We start from the raw sequence: 16,206 nt of genomic DNA, 5'->3' as shown, positions 1-16,206 counted from the left end.
TCATACATGAGGAACTTAACTTAGTAAGTAGGACAAGATACCAACTATGGAATTTCAGGTTCTGTTACAAATAGAACCCAAGTGGTATCTAATTTGATCACTTATCTAACACATGCTTACTAAACAGCTCATGGAATCTACAACACACACTTAGACTACTATGATTTTAGCAACAAAAATCAGTCATCAAAGGTATTGGATGGAAATAGAGTTCTAACTCTAGCTTTGTCAAGGCCCTGGGTTCAGTCTCCATTAAAGATTAAATTAAAAACAAGACAAGACAAAAATTAAAACATCACCCGTTTCCCCCACACACACATCACTGGGGACAGAGCTCAGGGCTTCACGCTTGATAGGCAAGCACTGTACCTTGAGCTCTACTTCACCCCTCACCAAAATTTTTCATATAAGCAAAACTACGCTAATGATAATCATATGATATTCCCATCTTTTTAGAAACATGTCTATTTGCAAAGCTGAACTGACAGCATTCTTTTGAAACCACTGTTAATCAGAGGTCAATAAACTTTTTCTGGAAAGAACCAGGAAATCAATTTTCTAAGTTTTCCAGACCTCAGGATCTTTACTGAAAGCGCTCAATGCTACTGAAGGAAACAGTAATAACCAGGCAGTTTGGAAATGTATGAGTTTACTATGCGAAAATGTCTCGGAACAGTGAAACATCAATATCATTTCACAAAGCTTCCCGTCAACTTTTACGTTTTTTTTTTGGTTTTTTTTTTGTTTTTTGTTTTTTTTTTTTTTTTTTTAACTCATCTGAGAAAATGATAAACACAATTGTTACACTAGGCACTGAAAAGCTGGTCAATGACCTCCTTGGGACAGTGGGCCACAGTGTGTCAATCTTTTGTCACTACTGTAATTAGTCAAGTCAATTAATCATCACTATTAAACGTTTATTAACTACCTTGGTTCCTCTCCATGACTCACAATGCTGAGGTAGTGGTACCCTCTCACAGACGAAAAAAGTAATGAAATAAAACCAATCTCAAGTTGTATTATAACAAAAATATATGTAAAAAAGATTTCTTAGGCTGGAGAGATGGCTCAGCAGTTAAGAGCACTGACTGCTCTTCCAGAGGTCCTGAGCTCAAATCCCAGCAACCACACGGTGGCTCATAACCACTAATGAGATCTGATGCCCTCTTCTGGTGTGTCTAAAGATAGCGACTATCCACATACATGAAATAAAAATAAGTTAATCTTAAAAAAGATTTCTTGCTGCTCACAGCATTAATTCCAGCACTGGGGAGGCAGAGGAGGGCAGATTACCATAAGTTCAAGGTCAGCCAGGGAACAGAAATAAGACTCTATTTCAAAAAATCAAAAAGTTTTTGTTCTCCAGGTGGTACATGCCTTTAGTCCCAGCACTTGGAAGGCATAGGCAGGAGGGTCTGTGAGTTCGAAGCCAGCCTGGTCTACAGAGTGAATTTCAGAGATAGCCAGGGCTATACAGAGAAATCTTGTTTCAAACAAACAAACTAACTAACTAACAAAAGCAAAAACAAAAACAATGAGACATCCCCATCTAGAAACACCCTAAGTGTTCTCAAACTCACAGATCTCTGACTACCACAGCCTCCAGAGTGCTGAGACTGAAGGCATGGGCCACCACACCCTCTGAAGGGGTTTTTATGTCACTGTTATAACACTGACAGAAAACATCAAATAGTTCATTCTTGAATCAAGCAACCACCCATTAATACCTCATATTTTCCCCATTTTTTCACTTCTATGATTTGATTTTTGTTATTCCCTTTTATTGTTTATAGATTACTTATTTGCTTTATATTGCCTTACAAATAAATTTCTAAAGCAAGCAAAGCTGAGGTAGGAATATCAGAGTTTAAGGTTGTCTGTTGGTATTTAAAACATTTAACATATCAATTTTCAAAACAATAATGACTCACTCGGAGGTTTTCAGAAAGATCAAACAGGCAATATATAAGTAGCAAACATTTCTAAAAGTACTAAAGTAGAGCCAGGTGCTGTTAAAGTGCACACACACAGTGATTCTCAACAGAACCACATTTGCATCACAAGTGGAGCATTACTATTACCTCCACTGGAAGGCTAGGAATACTGAAGCACAGAGTGTGAGGTACCTTGCCCAAGACAGAGTAAATGACAGGTCTGGAGCTTAAACCCAAACACCCTGGTTCTGGAGTCTGTATTATTAAAGAGTAGACTACGGCTTTACCTTTGCCTCCAGAACCGGATTAAAGGTGTGTGCCATGGAGCCCAGCCAAGAAAGCACCAGAAATGTTAAGTTGGTCTGTGTCTAAAACTTAACTGGGCAGAGCTGAGCCTGGTGGCACACACCTGATTCAATACCTGGGACACTGAGGACTGTGAGCAGGAGGCCAATGCTCGTTACACAGTAAGACTCAAAAAGACAACAACAACAAAATTAGCGGAATCAAATTTAAAGTATAGTTTTTAATGCACACAGAATAAGATTTCACAAGCTCTAAGAATAGTGCTTTCTAACACGTTAAACAGCAAAATGACCACGAGCATTTATGATTCCTAGACTGAAAATAGTTCACTTGAATTTCCTAAGACTCTGAATAAAGGCATAAAGAAATTTAATTACATGTGAGTCTGAAGTCTCGGGTCACTTATTACTCAGTTTTCTAGGATATCACACCTAAGAGAAATATTATTGGAGAAACTACGGCCTGTGTTTGACTTGATTTGACATTTGACTGAAAAAAAAAAACAAAAACTATTGGGTCATGTCTTCAAAGAAGACACTTTTAAAAACTGTTTACTTCAGAAGTAAATTGTAATAAGGAATTTTCAGAAGAAAGAATACTAACCAAAAGAGATTCTGTGTTAATCCATCATTTTCCCTCAGCTGGATTATCTTCATCTTCACTATCAAAGCAACTCAAAGTAAGTTACTAAGCCAGATGTCAGATATTTTCTATTAACATCTTTACATCCCTGAAGTATTGCATCAGTAAGCAGACAACATATGCTGCAACAACGACTTCCATGATAATGCCAATCTATACTGGAAGTAAACCCTAAAAACTGTAGAGTAACAGTTTTGTCACTGCTGGGAGGTGATGGCACACATCTCTAACCCCAGCATTTAGAAGGGAGAGGCAGAACAGCCTGGTCTACAGTGAGCTACAGTGAGTTTCATGACAACATGTGCTACACAGTAAAGCTATCTTGAAACAAGTACCACCACCACCACCCTGGTAAAAAAACAAAAACAAAAAAACCCAACCATTTACTTACCTTAGCACTTAATAACATAAAATCATCTGCAAAATCATCATATTAAAATAGCATATCCAAACCATCTAAATAAGCCTGAGTTAAGCAGAGTGATATGCCATCTCAGAGAGAGAGAGAGCAAGTGAGAGCCCAAAAGCATGCATTCAGGTATAGTGGTGCATGCCTTTAGTTCTAGTGCTTAGAGGATGAGGTTATTGAGTCTGTGTGTTCAAAGCCACTCTGGTCTATATAGCAGCCAAGGCTACCTAGTGACACCCTGTCTCAAACAAATAAAAAAAAAAAGAGTGGTCTGTTTGAGAACCAGGCTTCAGTGTAAAAAGTCCTAAGAAAAAGACAACTGACAAGACAGCTAAATAAATCACAGAAGAACAAATGAGAACCAAATGTCCTAAGGATAGTGAGTGTCTGGAAAGGACTGGAAGACAGTTATCCTGAAAAAAAGAAAGCATCTGGCGGTTAGCAAATATGCAAGAGAAGTCACGGGAATCCGACAGACATGTCTCACAGTGTCATTAAATCACTGTAGCTTCTCTCTATAATACTATAAGGCTAGAAGTAAATACAGAAACTCTAAAGTAGACAATAAAACCCATCAATTGTTATGTTTACAGTCAGTTGTGATGTATTAAGTAGACTGTAAAGGGACAGGACTACGAAACTGACAAACCATTATGCAAATCATAGTTAAGATTTAAACAGGGCTGGAGAGATGGCTCAGTGGTTAGGAGCACTGCTCTTCCAGAGGTCCTGAGTTCAAGTCCAGTAAACTTCATGGTGGCTCACAGCCATGTGTAATGCACCCTCTTCTGGTGCATCTGAGAACAGTTACAATGTACTTATATATAATAAATAAATCTTTATTTAAAAAAAAGATTTAAATATATGAAAATTAGTATTCAAAACCATAGACAAGAATGGCAATTCTGTTTCTATTCCACTTTTTTCTTTGAGATGTGATTTCACTATCTTGCCCAGAGTGTATAATTCTCACCCGAGTGACCTTTGTACAATACACTACTACAGTGACACACTCACTGTTTTTCGGGTTAAATCAATCACCATCTAGGGATAACTGCTCACAGCAGCCCTCCTCCACTGTATACTCATAAGGACAGAAAAAGGTATGCCTCTTCATTAACTGCCCATCCAGAAAAGTTCTAAACTCCTAAGCCTAGAATTTAAAGAGTAGTAAAGTACTTAGCTAATTAGAAGTGCTATCACTCCCTTCTGTATACCCCAGGACTCCAACAAATCAATACCCTCAGTCAAGTTGTCTCGATGCCCACAAACTGTCTGGCCTGTTGTTGTCTCCTCAGTGCAGTAACTACAGTATCTTCTGACAACTGACCTGGTTTCTAATAGTGACCACAATAACAATACATGACTCCTTTAAACTGGGAACAGGAACCTCAGGAAGAAGAAACCTGTCAGTGCACTTTAAAACAAAACATATCCAAGGACACTTTTCACAGCTAACTTTGCGCTACTTCTCAGAATTCTGATCTGAAACACCACTAACGAATGACTCACTGTCTTTACAAGAGCAAGTAGCAGCAGTGACATTAACAACTTAAAATACAAAACAATAAAGCAAATCTGTTAGGAGGAATGCTGACACACAGAAAAATAGTGGCAGGTCAGGTAACGTGGCAGAAACGGAAAATCTACTCCTCAACATTAATGAGGTTTTTACACCACAGGAAGAAAATATAGCAATACAGAAAACATTACCACCATCTATAAAATCTATTGCAGAGTCACATTTAAACATGAGTACTTAAGACTATTATACTGTTGACATTTTCCTGGAATGCTAAGAAATCACCTGTAAGGAGCCCTTTTCCATAAGTTCTCTCAGTGGCATGAAGACTTTAAACATTTTAAGTACGAGCTCCACAATAAATTCTCAATTCTGAGAAACATTTGAAAATCACCTGTTTTGTCTCTCAGTATTCTGAAGCTCCCTGTGGTCCCTTTTCAGGTGTTTGGTCAAAGACGTAAAGTACTCTTTTAAAAGATTCTGGAAAGGCTGCTGCTTCTCTGGACTAATTATCTCACTAGGAGGAAAGTTCAAGTTAAACTTCTCCGCAGCACTCTTCACTTTCCTCGGTACAAGTCCAGCAATATCATCTCCACAATGGCGACAGAAACTGATCACCACAGAAACGTGAGTGTGGGATTCTCGATCAGCATTTATAATACTTTTTAGCTGTTCATAGATTAAGGAAAGACCTTCCTTGTCAGTGAAAATTCCCACTATTGTCAATTCTGCAATGAAACGCAAGTCAGTCCTTAGCTTGGTGATGTTAGGCGTTTTCTCCTCTTTCCTTGCTTCAAAATGTTTTTTCCACACCTGAAGAAGTGAGGGTGCAAAGTCAGCGTACCGCTGGTGAAAGAGAGAGCAGAGGTGCACAGCACAGTTCACGTCAGAGATTTTTAATTTTGCTTCCACAATGGAAGCGACAGCTTCTGCAATATATTTGCTTAAATTCAGGCCATTAAAATCATGAGACAAGGAGTCTCTCTGTTGTTCTGTAATTGTTTTTAGTTTCTTGACAAAAGCAGTATTTTTCTTTAAGCTCGAATCTAGGCGACTAAAGAAATTTTCCTCTGGTCGGTTGTCTGGAGCATTTTGGTTTTTGCTACGGAGTTCCTTTCGTAACTGATGGCGTTCCCAAGCCTCCTGATGAAGCTGAAGAGATTCTTCTTTCTCTCTAAGAAAAAGACAAAACACAAATAACATATACATTTTGAAGCATCTTTTATAAATCACCTAAGAGTAAATGTCAATGAAAAACTACAATCTAAGTATAAGAATCCAAGAGGAATAAAGGAGCAAGAAGAGCCTCCACTGTTTCTTTTTAGTCTTAGGATGCTGCAGAACCCTGAGCCTGTGCACGCTAATCGAGTACCGTACCACTGATTTGCACTCACCACCTTTCATGACTTTCAAAGGCACTGTAGTAATGGCTTAATAGAATGACTGCACAGTAAACTGTAACACCTACTGTGGTAGAATGATTTCCGATAATCTAAACTGTTAAGCATTCTGTCGATTTACAAGTCCAATTGATCTTCTAAGACACAATGCTGTTCAATATGTAAAATATAAAATGATATGCCTGGGAATAATATAAAATGTTAAACAAGAGCATTGGGTAAGGGCTGGAGAGATGGCTCAGTGGTTAAGAGCACTGACTGCTCTTCCAGAGGTCCTGAGTTCAATTTCCAGCAACCACATCATGGCTCACAACCATCTGTAATGGGATCTGATGTCCTCTTCTGGTGTGTCTGAAGATAGCGACAGTGTACTCACATACAAGAAATAAATAAATAATTTTTTAAAAGTGTTGGGTAAATAGAAAAACATTACACAAGAAACATTTCAATTAAAGAATAACCATTATAAAATGTACTTAAAAGGTTCTGAATTGTCAAGAACTGTTTCTCCATACTCAGCATTTATCAAACAATTAGTAGGCTAGCCTGGGTTATATGAAAAACTTCTCCTCCTCCCCCAACACAACAAAAGATCCTGGACTGAAGAGATGGCTCAAACTTAGGAAAACACACTGGCTGTTCTTCAAAAGAACCCAGGATCAATTCTCAGCACCCAGGTGACTGCTCACAACAATCATGAACTCCAGGTTCAGAGGATCTGCTTGCTCTCTTCAGGCTTCTAAAGGCATTGCATGCATGTGGAGCCCACACATGGATGTTGGCAAATACTCATCATATACATAAAATAAAAATCCAAAATTTTTTTTCATAATCATCAATAACAAAAAATACTCATAACTCAGGAAGTCTGGGAAGGAACTCCAGAAGAACTACCAGTTTAAAATCCTTTCATGATTGCAAGTAAATTCAATTTAGCCTAAGAGAACAGTTAAAAGCTGACATAACTATTTTTCACCTAGACATTTAAAACGAAGTAATGACTTGGGGTAGGGGTGGAGAAATTTGATTTTAAAATATTAGAATATATGTTTGTCACACACAAACTACAGAACGTGTAATGAAAAGAATAACTCATTATGCATTTGAATTAGGCAAATCAGTTTTATCCTATACTAAAAACATTTTAAAATAAAGACCTTATGGAAAAATAAAATATAAAATATCTATGCACTTTAAAATATTCTAGGAAAGGACTTGGGGATATAGTTCTGTAGCACAATGCTTGCCTTTTAAGCTCTAAGGCTTTGGGTTCAATGCCCAACTCCAATAATACACACACACACACACACACACAATTGTTTTTTTTGAAAAGAAGGTAATTATTGAATAGGGCAGATAAGAGATGTGGGGTAAGACTGGTTCATTATTACATTTTATCTTTGTAAATATTTGAAATTTCCCAGTAAAAGGTTAGGAAGTGGGGCTAGAGAGATGACACAGCAGTTAAGGTTGCCCAGAAGACCTGGGATCAGTTTCCAGCACCTCATGGTGGCTCATAATCATCCATGACTGGTTCCAGAGACTCTAACACCATCTTCTGGCCTCAGCCAACAATGCATGCATGTGCTGCACAGACATACATGCAGGCAGGAAACTTGTATACACAGATAATAAAATTAGTAAAAATTTCCAAAATCAACAGCAAAATTAGTTGTTTTCAGTTATTTGAAAGCACCTTGAAGCTGGGTGTGTACAGTGTATGCCTTTAACCCAAACACTCGGGAGATAGGCAAACAAGTCTCTACAAGTTAGAGGCCAGTCTGGTTCCAGGACAGCCAGAGCTACAAACATAGTGAGAACCTGCCTCAGGAAAAACAACCAAAAATAACTTTGAAGGGACAAAGGAAGCACTATGAAACCAAGTATGTTTGTAAATTAAAGTTTTAGTAGAAGGATCAACACATACTACACAAGCCTAACAGCTGGGTCTGACCTCTAAAGCCCACAGTGGAAGGAGAAAACTAACTCCTGAACACCGTCCTCTGGCCTCTACACAAGTATGCATTAAAGTGCACATTCACACAACTTAAATTTTTTTTTTAATTTTGCAAGAAAAAATAAGCAAGAAATTTTAAAAAATCATAGTTGTGAATATTCTAAAATTGGCCACTACTACTGAATTCCAGACTTCTCTTCCTTATAAAAAAGGGAGAGACTGGAACTGGAATTGTCTCAATGGTTAAGACAACTTACCACTCTTCAAGAAGACTCATGTTTGATTCTAGGACCCATATCAGATGTAGTTACAACTACCTGTAACTACAGCTCCAGGAAAAATCTGATGCTATCCTCAGGATTCCTGGGTTACCTGTCACTTGCACAAATCACTCACTCACACTCACAAACATACACACACACACACACACACCTTTTTTTTGTTTTTTTAAAGAAGAGATGGAGGGTTTGTAAAGTTCAGTTGCTCAAAAAATTTTAGTTGAAGAGCACCGGCCTAACATGCAGGTTCAAGGTTTAATCCCTACCACTGAGGCCAGAGAGGGAAGCTCCATGAACAAGGTTTTTAATAAACAAAAACCCAGAGCACCCTAGACCTCATAAAACATTAAAGACGTAGTACTTAAAGCACCTTAAGCATCCCCTGGTAAGGAGAACCAATGAGAGAAGGTGCCATCATCCTCCCAGACCTCACAGCTGCAGGCAGTGTTATCTGAATCAACCACTTCCCCACTCTCATTCCTTTACCTCCCAACCCAGGTTTCTTACTTCAGCTGAGCAGCCGCTTCTTCCTGCTGCCGCTTGGCCTGCTCCTCCTGCTTTTTCCTCTCTTCCTCTTCCTGTTTCTTCTTTTCTTCCTCTTCTTTCTTCTTTAACTCTTCCTCTGCCTTCACCTTCTCTTCCTCTTTTTTCTTGCGTTCCTTGTCTTCCTTTTTTCTCTTATCTTCTTCCAGTTTCTTCTTTTTGTCTTCTGGGACCTTACTGACCTCCTTCTTGGCAGTGATCTTGAGATCGTCTTTTGGTTTCTCCTTGCTGCTCACTGGCCGCCTCTCACTGCAGTCTTTTTCCTTGTTGTTTAGTAAAGATTCTTTTTCTTCCATACTTGCTGACTTTTTACGCTCAGCTGGCATTATGTGACCCAGGACAATCTGTAAGAGTAAAAGAATGTCAGTACTGTGGGCAGAGTAGAAATGCACATGAAATCAGGTCTCTGTGACGAGAAGTTACACCTTAGGATCTGGGGATGTATTGGTGGTAACGAGCTTGCTGAGAAAGTGCTCAATTACCATTACAAAAATTGGTTACATCCTACAGCTTATTATTATTCGTTATTTCTGTATCTAAGATTTTCTGTTGTTTTGTTTGTATTCTTTAATTAAGGAAACATTTAAGTATAAAAGTGGATTGGGCATTGTGGTGCATGCCTCTATGCTGGAACTTAGGAGGCAGGTGCAAGTGGACCTCTGTGAGTTCCAGGACAACCAGAGAAACCCTGTCTCAAAAAAATAAAACAAAAAAGTGGCAATACAGCATTTAGAGCTTCTAGACACATACCAGCTCCAACCATGACTAACTTCAAAATAATTCCTAACTGTAACTGGAACATCATGAGTAAGTTTTAATCCAAGCTTTTTACATGTGTTAAGAGCAATGCTCAATAGGCCAAAGTAGGAATTGCCATGAGTTAAGAGCTCAGCCTGTGTTACATAGTGAATTGCCTACTAAATTTAGCTATACAGTTAATTCCCTAACTTTACAAAAACAAAAAACAAAAAGGCTGGCAAGGTGGCTCAACAGGTAAAGGTGCTGTGCCAATTCTGACCACCCCTAGAACCCACATGGTAGAATGAGAGAACCAATTTCTACAAGTTCTGACTCCAAATCTAAATAAATAGATTATTTTAGGAAGTTTTTAAAGAATAAGAAATTGAGCATTGGGGATGCAGCTCAGTGGACAAGTGCTTAGCATGTCTTAGGCCCTGAATTCAATCCTCCGCACTGTGAAACAAGCAGTTAAGTCTAACTCTTTTGCTGTGATCATACTTTTGTGAGAGAATGCTATCTAATATGAGGGAAGCCCACTCCTTAGCAACTCCAAAAATGAGGAAAGAGACATAGATCCTGGCTTACTATTTTATGCAATATTCATGGAATGTATTTACACAACAGTTACAAAGCAAAAACTCTTGCTTCCTACTAACCAATGAACAGAGTATAGAAGAATCATAAATTTTACCCCATTACTATACTCTTAACAAACTTAAAAAAAAAAAAACCAAACTTACTCTCTCAAATTAGGGCAGGCCTTCAATCTCATTACTATGAGACAATATTTATAAACATAATGATTAATAAGGTCTGTATGTTCCGTTCTGTTCTGTATCTGCCAGTTTCTAAACCTCAACACTTCATTTTTGAGCAAGTCTGGTGTCTTTCCGGTTTGTTTGTTTGTTTCTTTGTTTGTTTAGCAGTGCTAGAAAGGAAACTCAGTCTTTTTGCCTACAAGATAAGCACTCTACCACTGAGCTATAGCCTCAGCCTATAATTTATTCTTTGTGGAACTAAAAGGTTATCCTATATACCTGAAGCAACTAAGCACCTCTGTGCCTCCCACATAGTAAATGACAACAAAGTACTCCAGATAGTAATAAATGTTCCTGAGGGACAGAGGTATCACTGGCTGAAAAACCACTGCACTAAGCCACTTAAACATAAATTCAACTTAAATAAAGCCTGTAATTCAGCTGCTCAGGACCACCACACTTCAAGTACTCAGTTCCCCACCACCGGTGACTTCCAAGCAGGACAGTGCAGATACCAAACATTTCCTCCATGACAGAAAGTGCTACCTGGACAGCACTAAACAAACTCACATCCTTGACTGAAAAATACATATACTGAAAGATACATGTATCTCACCAAATGTAGGACTGACTTCTCAAAACTCTATTTCTCTGCTTAGAGCTAGTTATCTCACATCATTTTTGGGGTAGTACTTTTGCGTTTTAAGTTCTTAATTATCTGCAAGCTACTCACACAAAAAAAATCACAATTTTATTTACAAAGTAGAAAAGTATTTCAACTTCTTGATGTCTTAGTAAAAGGATATACAAATATTCTTAGGTATTTTCAACTACAGCATTTAAATTATAGCAAGAAATCTCAGATTAATAACTAAAGCCTTTGCAATAATAATGTATAAATAAGGAATATACTACTTTAGAGTTAAAATATTATCGGAAAGACAACCCAGGCCAGGATAATTGTGCAGGTACACAGAGAGCTTAGTAATCAGCCTTCACCTTCCTTCAGCCTCCCTCTATTCTCACTTACATATCCTCCACCGGATACCCACCTGGAATGTGACTATACCGCACTCTAAAACAAACCTTCCAACAGTATAATGCCACTATCTAGTCACAAGTACCATACTAAACATTTCATGTACATTATCTCATTTAAAACTAAAATTTTTATGAGGTGGGTATTGTTTTCCCTATTTATAAATGAGTAAACTGAGACTTAACAAAGTAACTTGACCAAGGTCTCCACAGCTGGTGATAGAACTAGAATGTGAACTCAGTCTTCACCAAAGCTAAGAACCCTGAGAACCAGGCCAGGAGATGGAAGACTTGATCACAGACACCCGACTATGACAAATCATAGAATTATGAATCTCATCAGGTGGCTCTGATAATGGTTAAGCACTTGCTACACGATGTTGTTAACTTACTGGCACACTCTGGCTGAACATACGGAAACAACGTAATGTTTAAGGTAACAACGCAATCTTATTTAAGGGTATTAATCATATGTAACAAAATTTTATGAAATTTGTATTTTGTGATTTGAAGTATCAACAAGATATTTCAAGATTACAAAAACATACACTTCTCAGACAACAAAACATCAGAATTTATAACTAAAGTGCTCCTTACAAATTAAATTTTAAATTTCTCCATAGAATCAACAATCTCACTCTTTATCTGACAAATCCATGAAAGATCATCATTTTTAAGCTCAAGAGGGTCCCAAACTTTCATGACTCACCAATATTCATTTATTCAGCAAGTGTGAATAACTACCACACTAATAAACAGTAACAGTCAATGACAATTACGACAAATCCTGCTTCAGAGGACAAAACAGATTCCCAAAAAGATCTTTAAGTCTTGGTGTCAGAACCAAATTCCAGCTAGCAAACTTGTAACAGAAAGTACAGGCAACAATGCAAGTTGAGCAAACAGAACAGACATTCAAGTGTCAGCCTTAAGTTTGCATCCCAGCTTTGTACCTTATTAGCTATGGAAATCAGGCAACTGAACTTCTCTGGTTATTCTACTTATCTGCCAATAAAATGGAGCTGTTGCTCCTATCTCAGAGTTACTAACCTATATCACAGTAGCTACATAGAGAAAGACATTAAATAAATGGTAGCTCTCTTCCACACCTGACTCTGAAAAGGACATTACAAGATGAGAGAGAGATCTTTAGGATTAAAGACTACGGGCTCTACCCACTGCAAGCTTCAGGTTCACAGAGTGTCAAAGGCAGTGCAAGCTGCCCAAGATTGCCCATCTGCTTCCGTAGCCAACCAGTCCACTATGTCCACACTCACAGGATTTTGGAAACCAAGTAAACTAGAAAACAAACATGAATCCAATGATACACATTTGTATTCTGTCAATTTAAATTTAGTAAATTAGATCTAATAAAAACGCTAGATTCTTATTTAACAACAGCTAAATAATTCACCTAAAGTGTTTCCAAATTCCCCATGTAATATTATGTTAAAATAACGAATATAAAAAGTTAGTGGTCTTGAAATTGAAATAGGATTAACTTCTACAAACTACTCTAATAAATACAATTATATTCAGACAGCCCTTAAACGAAAAGTATGGTTGAAAACCACCTTTCTAGCTCCCAAAATACCATCCTGGGCACTTGGTCTGTATTATTGTATCTGCATTTCTAAACACATTCTAAACTTCCAAAAGAAAATAAAAACTATTTTACTAGTAAAACAGATTTTAAAACAGTGTCCTGGAGAGAGGACAGAGAACAGAGGTGTTTCCCTAATACAGCTATAAGTTTGCTAAGTACCATATGGTCTGTGTATGAAATCACAATCAGACTGCTCTGAAAATACTAGAGTAAGAGAATGCTGGTTTACCTTTCAAGTCTGTGTTTTGAACTCAAAATGTTCTAAAGGTATAACAGCACAGAGATATCTTCTGGTGTCTGTGCCTATTCTTTTACAAAGTCCATATATATATATATAGACATATATATATGTGTCTATATATATATACATATATATATATAGACATATATATGTGTGTCTATATATATATACATATATATATATAGACATATACATATATATATGAGACTTATTCAAATTTTTCAGAAATTTCACCACAGCTCAAAGATAGCTTTCCTGACAATTTGTACGACTTTTATGAACATCTAAAAACTATGAAAAATGAGAAGGGTTAGTAACAGTCTTACTTTCGTGTAATGTGTCAATCGGTACACTTAAGTTTTTCTAAGAGCAAGGCTGTATGCTACCATGCGTACCCCCAAACTTGTAAGCAGCCTCTGCTTGGCTCACCAGATCAAACGCCTTGTGATCAGCTCTTTAGTTCAACAGTACTTGTAAGGGAAGTAATGAGAGCCTTGAGGAAGAGTCGAAGAATCAACCAGCCCACCTGATTAAAAGGAAGTAAACCCAAACAGCCCCATTCCCACCATCCGCAGGTCCACTCCAAGCCTCTTCCCCTGCACACACATCACCCACAAATCTCCCACAAGCCCCCGCTGTGGTTCAGGGTCCCACCACTGACATACTTCCCGTCCACAACTCCTATTCCTTGGGGACATCTAAGCCCCAACCCTAACTTCTCAGCCCATACTCCCTCAGCACCGAAGCCTCTCGGGCTTGTCTGACTACATCTCCCCCCGCGTCCTCGTCCACGCTTCCCTCCGGACTCGGGAGCTCGCCCCAGCCTCTCCTCGCACTCTTCCACGCCCCCGAACACCTTCCCCCTCCACAGCAGACTCCCCCGCCTCCAGACCCGAGGCTGGGCCCAGGCATGTGGGGCAGACACCTCTTCTGTCGCCCCTCACGCCGGCCTCGGCCCGGCCGAGAGATCACCCACATTGACCAGACCCTCCGGCAGAGGGGTCTGAGGAGAACGACGTCCGACCCGCTCGTCCCTCCACTGCTCGCCGCCCCCGGAGAGCAGGAGTGCGGAGTCGCCTCTCGGGTCCCTCGGGGAGTAGGAGTCCAGGCCGGTACCCCTCCACGCCAGCTCCTTCCTATCGTCGGAGCGGAGGGGAAGGAGGATCCCCAGGACTCACCTAGTGCCTGTTGTCAACATTAGCCCCGGGTTTCCCAGCACCAACTCCAGCGCTCGGGCTCTCCCCTCCCCTGCCCCCACCTATCTCGCAGCCGAGGGCCCGCCTTCCCTCAGCTCCCCCTCCTCCCTCCGCCCGTCGGCCCTCCCGCCCGCCACTCACCAACGCGGCCGGGCTGCTAGGGGGCGGGGCGCAGGGAAGGGGGAAAAGGAAAACGCTGCCCGCGCTACTGCCTAATCCAAATTGACCTCGCCGCCGGTCTTCGCGGCGCGTTCAGCCACTAATTATGGTTATGAAGTGATAAATATATATCTAATATCAAACGTCTGCTTCCTCTTAAGTGATTCGTTAAAATTATCTTATCCGTGGACTTTTTTTTCATACAGGCAATAAGTAGGACAACTGCTTTCAGCACCTTCAAGCAGGGCCCCGGCAGAGGGGAGGAGTGTTCCAAGGACCGGAGGCGGGAAGTGGATTGGTCGTCAGGAAAGGGAAAGCTCCTGAATTGGAGCTGCGCAGGCGCAAACCATTCGCGGGTTGGGGTGGGGCGAGCGGGGATGAGGCGGAGCGGAACTCTAAGGAGGCGTAGAAGAGTGGTGGGATAGTAAAATTACGGGGCGCTATCGAGGTCAAGTTTGGACACTTAGTTCTCAGAGGGGTTACCGGTTGCGAATGTGAGGAAGGGGTTCAAGGAGGCAAAGTCTGTTTGGACTAATACCGAAAAGTTGAAGATTTAAGGGATTGAATACTAGAGAAGCTAAAGAACATGGCTGGTAAGGAAGGTGGAGGTTACTTCGGAGTAGGACTAGACGGGTGGGGGAATTTCCAGAACCAGTTTCAGGTGTTGGACCTGAAAAACAGAATAGAGAGCAGTCAAGGCTTTTCCCATATGGAAAATAGAGAAAGCCCTCTGTTGTATTTTAAATTTCACAGTGGAGTCGCCCCCCCCCCCCCCTTATAAGGATGGGGCTACGAACTTGAACCAAATTGACTCTGAAGTGTGTTATCAGTTGTACAGCCTGTTTTCCCAAGTGGATATAATGTGCGTCTGACCTCCGATTCGTGTTGAAATTGTGGTCTGCTAGGATGTGCATATGGCTCCGCTCTGGCTGGCCCGTAGCCAAAGGAACAACGGTGCAAAACAAGTCTGGATTCTTGCTTGACACAAGGAGCCACATCAGTGTTCAAGCCTGTACAACGATCTGTTAGCAACCTTAATTCTTCAGATGTCTTTGCCCATTTGCTTTCTCCCCGCTCCTTCATTATTATTAGCAAGTAAATTCTCTTTCAAATCATGCGCTTCCTGTGTTGTTTTTCTTGTTCAAAACAACCAGTAGGTCAATCACATTAAGGATACCAAAGGAGAGAGAGGTGAGTGTTGCAATTCTATACCATTGATAAGTAATTATGAGAAGTTTTTTTTTTTCTTTTTTCTATGATACTACACAACTGAGGACTGCCTGCAAGTCTCTGGGTTTTCTTTTCTTATTTTGTCAGTCTTACCCTGCTCCAGATCTGGTGTGGTGGTTCACATCTGTAATTCAGCACCAGGAGGCAGGAGGAGGGTTGCTACAAGTTAGAGGCCAGCCTGGCACACATAGCAAAATCCTATCTCAAAACAAAAGAATTTATTTCCTGGGCCTGGGAAATATAGCT

The 16,206-nt window shown here is 39.9% G+C and overlaps 1 protein-coding gene across 5 annotated transcripts in view; it reads right to left on the bottom strand.

The window, feature by feature from the left end:
• The window catches only part of UPF2 (UPF2 regulator of nonsense mediated mRNA decay), a gene marked incomplete at its 3' end in the record, with an annotated part of 96,569 nt that extends 81,901 nt beyond the window's left edge, over positions 1-14,668 (bottom strand). For 4 of the 5 annotated variants that reach the window (XM_080918182.1, XM_080918184.1, XM_080918185.1 and 1 more), the window contains exons 1-3: positions 14,554-14,668; positions 8,956-9,335; positions 5,208-5,987 (exon numbers count right to left, since the gene is read on the bottom strand). In XM_080918182.1, coding sequence (XP_080774308.1) covers positions 5,208-5,987; positions 8,956-9,317 — 1,142 coding nt within the window. In that variant the 5' untranslated portion in view covers positions 9,318-9,335; positions 14,554-14,668. Of the gene's footprint in view, positions 1-5,207; positions 5,988-8,955; positions 9,336-13,804; positions 13,931-14,553 lie in introns of those variants that run through there. The other variant, XM_080918183.1, reaches the window with a different exon arrangement.
• Between the last annotated feature and the right edge of the window lie 1,538 nt (positions 14,669-16,206).

Source organism: Micromys minutus, assembly GCF_963924665.1.
Source record: "Micromys minutus genome assembly, chromosome: 6".
Classification (NCBI taxonomy): Eukaryota; Metazoa; Chordata; class Mammalia; order Rodentia; family Muridae; genus Micromys; species Micromys minutus.
This window is presented reverse-complemented; position numbering and strand designations above follow the sequence as displayed.